Source organism: Palaemon carinicauda, chromosome 27 (genome assembly GCF_036898095.1).
Source record: "Palaemon carinicauda isolate YSFRI2023 chromosome 27, ASM3689809v2, whole genome shotgun sequence".
In the NCBI taxonomy this organism is placed as follows: Eukaryota; Metazoa; Arthropoda; class Malacostraca; order Decapoda; family Palaemonidae; genus Palaemon; species Palaemon carinicauda.
The window spans coordinates 29,303,153-29,310,283 of NC_090751.1; the positions used below are offsets into that span (position 1 = coordinate 29,303,153).

At 36.4% G+C, this 7,131-nt stretch overlaps 1 protein-coding gene across 1 annotated transcript; it reads right to left on the minus strand.

Moving 5' to 3' along the window:
• Positions 1-628: 628 nt before the first annotated feature.
• Positions 629-6,290, minus strand: LOC137620860 (uncharacterized). Its single transcript, XM_068351307.1, has 3 exons — positions 5,613-6,290; positions 2,110-3,296; positions 629-1,802 (listed from the first exon to the last, which is right to left on the minus strand). The coding sequence occupies exons 1-3, from the start codon at positions 6,288-6,290 to the stop codon at positions 629-631; spliced, it is 3,039 nt and encodes a 1,012-aa protein (XP_068207408.1).
• Between the last annotated feature and the right edge of the window lie 841 nt (positions 6,291-7,131).

Consider the following 7,131-nt stretch of genomic DNA (forward strand, 5'->3'; position numbering starts at 1 on the left):
ACGTTGCAGACAAAGGAGCCAATTTTTCGACACATCAAGCTAGGACTCCACTTGGGCTCAATCACACATATCGATGCTGAATACATCACAGTAAACCCTTGGCCATAACTCGAGGACGAGGACTTCAGAACTGTATACGTCTCTACGTGGCACATGGTCGTGGTAAACTAATAGAAGAAGATATCCAGTGGTCCAGTGGGGTTTTTACAACATCCACATATTGTACATATTCCTCACTGTATAATTATTGATGAAGAAACACATCTGCGAAAAACACTTGAAAAAACGAAGATTAATAATTTCACAGAAGGCTTAGAGGAGGAGTTGCTGCCATACTGCCGACGGAGAGATGTCTCTGCTTCTGTCTTACAGTACATAACCATATCGGCTTGTATAGTTATAACAAGGTAATAAGGGAACCAATGGAAGTGGGTTAAAAAATGAAAAACAAGCTAATTCAATACCAACTTAAAACTATCAAACAACCACCTACTCCCTTTGAGTCAAAATACAAAGTTAATACAAACAAAAATGAAAAGTTACGAATTATATTCGTAATTTTCTGGACATTGCAGGCCAGGGATACAATTTTATATGTAAATTGTATAAAAATTCAATCAAACTTAATCTAAATATTCAAATATTCTCGTGTTCGCTGCTCACTTAATATCGCAGCCTTCCTGCGAACACGAAGATTATTAGTGTCATTATTTTGTTCAACATCAGGGGTAGGGATACAGTTATCTTCACCCAAATCCTTCACCTCTAGATAAGGAATTAAAGTCGAGATGTGACGTTTTATAATTTCCTTGGTCTTACCCTTTAAAAGGGTCACTCCAGTTACCTCACCATTGCTATTGACTTCTAGTTTCTGGACAATAGCCATAGGATAGCTGCTAGGTTTAGTGTTAAGTTCCTTTAAAAGGACTATGTCCCCTACCTTAATATTATGTTGCTGGGCTGGACGGTACCTATCCTTCTTATCAACTGCTTGTGACAAAAGTGTCCCCAGAAACTCCGAATGATAATTCTCAATCAAATTTTGCCTAACTTTACGAAGTTTCTCAAACTCATCATTGATACGACTAGTTGAACTAACTGGTGCTTGCCAGTCTGGATCATTGGGCATTCCTTGCAGTGAAGGAATTAGGTTTAAAGAAAGAGTATCGTATCCTCTTATCAATTTCTCTGGGGTTATAGGTTCGGGTACATCATTAACATTAGCTTCCCTCAATCCATTTTTGAATGCAATAGGGCGCTTATTAACCAGATGTTTAGTATGTTCTACAACAAATTCAAACTCTTCAAAAGATAAAACCCAATTCTTAATAGAACCAAAGAGCAGTCTTTTTACCATTTTCACACACGTCTCAACCAAGGAACCGAGTTTACTACAACCCTTAAAGTATTGTTGAAAGGTTAAGGGTTTCACATTGTTCTCCTCAAAGTAAAGCCGAGTCTCATGATCACTGATAAAATCATGAATTATGTTGGCGCCTGCAACAAGCTGAGAGCCTAGGTCACTGACAACAAGCTGTGGTACTCCATAATTAAAACAATGAAGTTGAAAAGATCTTAAAAACTCCTTGACCGAGAGGTCATTACAAATCCTGAGATCAATTCCTCGACTCCAAGTACATGCAAAAATAAGTAACCAAACCTTTTGAGATTCAGAGTCCTTTTTAACTGTAAAAGGACCAAGGTAGTCAATAAAAACATTATTGAAGGGAATAGATGGTGGGTCAGATCTGAACTCTCTATAAACATTTTGATTCAACTGGAAAGTTCTGTTGTTGAATCTCCTACAATGAACACAAGTTTTAAGAATTTTCTTAATGGTAGAAAAGTGTTTAGGAACATAAAACGTACGTCTAATGGCAGACAATACAGCATAACATCCAGAGTGGGATAATTTCGAATGAGCATCAAGAACAATTAGTCTAGTTAAAGCACTATCCCTCGGCAACAATATAGGAAATTCATTTTTGACCATCCCATGTCTTAAACTTACTTTTCACCCTAATAACGTTATTATTGTCAAGAAAAACATTCAGTTGAGTAACTATCTTAGGTAGGTCTTTAAGTCTAACCTTTTGATCCTGAAAATACGAAAAAACTTCAGGGAAAAACAATTTTTGCTCTGTAGATATAATCTGGGTAAGGGCCTGAGCAAACAGGTTACTATTAGGTGATTTAGGACTGCCTTCTATCCCTATCTTCTGCTTCCATTTCATAACACACCGCAAGACTCTTCGGTGAATCAAAACCAATCTCCTGAAATCAGAAATATCATTAGGGTCTATTAAATGAGCATTTCCGGAACTATTTGGCGAATGTTCAGAATTAATTCCCACATATACATTATGATCGATGACAGGAGCCATTTTGTCAACAGTCAGTGGATTAGGAATGACAACAGATAATTCATCTTCAGTCTTAATAAAGTTTGAATCTGGTCCAATAAGAAAATTTGTTTTCATAAGAGACCTATAAGAAAAGGGGCGAGTAGTGCTGTCTGCTGGGTTTTCTTTTCCTGAAACGAAACTAAACTTAACAGGGTACTTTTCACATAGCCTCTGGATTGAATTAAGCCTGTTAGTGGTAAATACACTAAGTCTCTGCATTTTTTCCATCTTGGACACACAAGAATTGAGCCAATGAAGTGAGCATATTGAATCAGTATACAACAGTAATTCAGATATGTTAATTGGCTTCATACACACATCACCTGTAAGGTCTCTGTGTAACTCCATTAAGCTTTCAACACCAAACAAAACTGCATTAAGTTCCAATGACGGAATCGACTTATTCTTCAAATGTGTATTAACCATACGGTTTTTAGCTTGTAGGAAACAACACTGATTTGTCTCAACATGACATATAAAAACTACAACACCATAAAGAGAACGACTGGCATCTGTAAATGCTATTAGTTTGTATTCACCGTCCCTAGGACCAACAAACCTTGGCACTCTTATTATGGGGGAGGAATTTGCCTGCCTACACAAGTTTTTCCATTCACGAACCAAGTCATTATTAAGAGGTTTGTCCCAATCAAGATCTTTACAACATTGGAGCCTATGCATGAATAACCTACTCCTGTTCATGAGTGGCAAATTAAACCCAAAAATATCGAACTGTGCAGCTATGGTGGTCAAAACCTCACGTTTAGTACTGGCATCAGCATTAAGATTGATGGGCTTGGTGAAAATTTCATCACTTATCCTATTCCATGTTAAACCAAACAATTTATTCTCTATAGGTGTCTCAATTTTCATATCTTTATCAATTCTATTCTGCAAGGAAATATCATTAGTTATTAACTGCTGCACTGAAAATTTAAAGGACTCGAACACCTTAGGTAAAACCGAATAAGCCCACTGAAGGGTATCAAGATTGTCACAAGAATAGGCTCCGTTGTCCATGTATGTTAATGAATAGATCAACTTCTTACATTCTTTTAATTTGTCATCATCTTTATCAGAGTTAATAATCAATATATAAAAAAGTGATATCATAAGGAGAAAAGGACTGCAACGTAAACCAAAACTTAGTCTGACATTGCGAAATGCAACCAGGGTATAATCATCTTTCCTAACATTACGAAACCAGTAAAATAGAAGTTTTGCCTGATCGTTCTCGCTCAAAGTCAACATATTGAATGCCTTTTTCAAATCAAATGTCAATAATTTCTCGTCGAACCGAAGATGAATGAAAGCTGACAACATTTTCTGGTTCAGATTAGGGCCTGGGAACATACACTGGTTATGGGACAAATTCAGACCTTTATTACGTTCATTTTCACTCAAATTCGAGAGATAAACTATCCTACATTTCGTTGTCTCACGTTGAGGCTTGAAAACAGCCATGTGGGGAATGAAAGAATAATTTGGGTGTTCTAATTTAAATTGTTCAAGATTATCTACAGGTTCAATAATACCCTCGGCTAACTGATCTCTGAAAGTCTGATCCATCAATAGCAAATTACCTTTATCTTTCTTGTGCTTCTTTAATGTAGACTTTAAAATTAATTTAGCTAACCTCTCATTCTTAGAGAGTAAATGAGATAATTTACCATTCCACAACAAAGGAACCCTAATCCTGCCATCTGTTTCCCTGAAAAGATTTTTTAGCGTGAAATCAACTAACTTCCTATTCAGATCAGTTGTCTGCTCATCACATTCAGGCTGATCATAATTAAGATAATTACGGCATTCTGCCTCAAGTATATGGTTAGTGGCCTCTCTTAACTTTTCCTCTATGACCTTGCCTTTAGTGTTCAATACATTAAAGTTACAACTAGTAGCAATATTACCAAAATCAAGGTCTTTAATTTCCTCACTAAATGAGGGACTAAAATAATCACAACCCAATAAAAAAGAATGTGTGCATATACTTACAGAGGAGTCCACAACAGGGAAAGATAACAATGGCTCACTGGAATCAGTGTTCATGCAATAGAAATTACTGTCGCGAGTCTGCAAATAATCCACATTATTGATCAATCTGTCAAGATTTCCTGTTAGCATAATGCCATGTAACGTATCTATATATACAGAGGGGTCATTATTGCCAAATACAACGTCTTTTCCCAACAAACAATGAGAAGAATCTGAACCTAACAAGACATCAATGTCACTAATTTCACTAGATTTTGGGTCTAGGAAGGAATCAGCAAAGGAATAACCTCTATCTTTAAAGGCTTTAATAACCTTCCCTAAACCAGGTAAGGACAACTTTATATTTATCGAGGGCACAACCATAGCAAAAATCTCAACTACACCAGTGGTTAAAGTAATAGGCAACTGTACTATTCTAGTTTTATAGACCTTGGGACCATTAAAACCATTAACTGTCGAGTCAACATCATTGCATATAACTTTAAATTTACCAAAATTGGCTAGTCTCTCCGATACAAAAGTGCTTTGTGAACCGGTATCCTTGAGCCCTCTGAATAATCTCCCTTGACCTGAAACTTGGAAAGTAAAAGTTGGAAGTGCAGATCTACTACTACAATTAGGCAGTATGGCTACTCCACTATTCGTCGCTGTTTTAACTGTAGCAGAACTAGACGGCTCATTTTTACTTTGGGTGGAGCTTGTCTTTATGCATAAAAAGGAGAAATGCCAACCGCCACAATGATAACACTTTTTGCGAAACCTGAAAGAACATTTAGTAGTCGGGTGCATAAAACTTCCACATTTTACACAGCCCTTGCACTCTGACAATTTCGATACTTTCTCCTGTGCTGTAGGGAAATTTGGACATTTGGAAATAAAGTGATTAATATTCTTTGAATCTACCTTTTGGCACAAGTTGCAACTTTTTGATGCATTGTTAATATTAGATTCGACTTTGATAGCCAAACTAGTCGAAGTATCCTGCAGATTCTTCCCTTGAAAATTTCCAGAAATAGCGGGACCTTTAAACTTTGAAATTTTCCTAGCATTCTCATACCTTTCAGTGGCAGTAAAGAAGTTATCCTTAATATCCTTACAGCTAGGACGAGTTTGATTGGTAATCTGAACCAACTCTTTCTTAAATTGTTCATTAAGGCCTGACCATGCAAAATACTGTATAAAATCATCTGCCGTTATTTCTAGTGTACTAACAGACTGCAATATAGTCCTGAATTTTGAAATATATGAATATGGATCATCTGAAAGCCCTAACTTAAGTTCTGTCAACTGCCTGATCGTGTTTACCTTACGAGTGCTTTCCGAAGCAAATGCTGCCTTCAAAAGCTCTACTGCATCATTAAAGGTTTGCTTGTCCGCCTCTAAAGAATCCAACAATAATTTAGCACGACCGTCTACTTGCTGCTTGAGCAACAACAAAAGATCGCGATCTGGGTATGTAAAGGAACTAGTGGTACTTAGGAATTCCTTAAGAAATGACGTGAAGTCCTCGTTTTCTTTACTGGTAAACCTGGGTAAAGGAGCAGTTGGCTGCTTTAACAAGGAACGAGCATTATCAATGCTAACATTCGAATGATTAGAGAGAGAAGCAGGCAGCAAAGACAAGCAAATCTGGATTCTATCCTGGTAATCCTGACATATGTCACTCTCTGTATCTAAAGCCGCCTCTGTTACCCCGTCATCTGAAAACTTCAATTCAAAAACATTTTGGTCCAATACCAATAAACTCTTCTGGTAGTTAAGCAGAAGACCCCTTTCGGTCGTTTGCAAGGCTGGATCTAAACCCCTGTAATTATCACGTTTATCATAACAAACAGTAACTTTTTTACGAACCGTTTTGCGCCTGGAAATTACAGCTTTTAAATCTGACATTTTAATCTAGCAGAATAAAATTACCTAAACAAAAGCAAAAGATAGATCATGTAAATCTATATAAAAATAATTGAACGTGAATTAGTAACTTTAAATGGAGCTAAACAAACAAACTGCTACATTCAATAAACACTGAATTAAACACGTGCTAAATATAAGTACGCAAAAAAATACTTTATACATGAAAACAAAAAGTACTAAATTATTATAGACACGTAAGAAATAGTAGAATGTCACCGAAAACAAGCACGTTACAATATGCTAATTACCTCACCGCATAAGACGATATTTCGCGATCTATTTATATTAGCGTTTAACAACAACTAAAGAAAAATTACTGGACCACTGGAAACCCCCGCAACAAGCTATACCTGACCGTCAACACTTGCCACCTTCTCGCTAAAAATCCTGTCACGGTCGCCATGAACTAAACTTTTATATATACTTTTTCACTTAAACAAATACTTAGGAAAGTAATTTAAACAGCCTTAAACACACAAATTAATATAATTATTAACACCTTACAATTAACAATAAACACGCTGAAGGTGGCAAGCTAAATAGTACATTCGTATGTTAGACCGGTTTACAATTAAATAGAATTCCTGTTGACGAAAGGACCTCATCCAAACGTAGACGAAGCGAGAAAGTCCTATTCAGTGAATATGTTTAGCTCGTAACCACTCTGTCCTAAAAATATGAACAATATCACTATTAGTGACATGGAAACAGCAAGTCAAATTAAATTTCCCCAGAATTTTTCAAAATTAAGCTGCAAAACTTTTACAGGGCTTCGCACAAATAAAATTAACCAAAGCCATAAACATAATAAATGCAACCT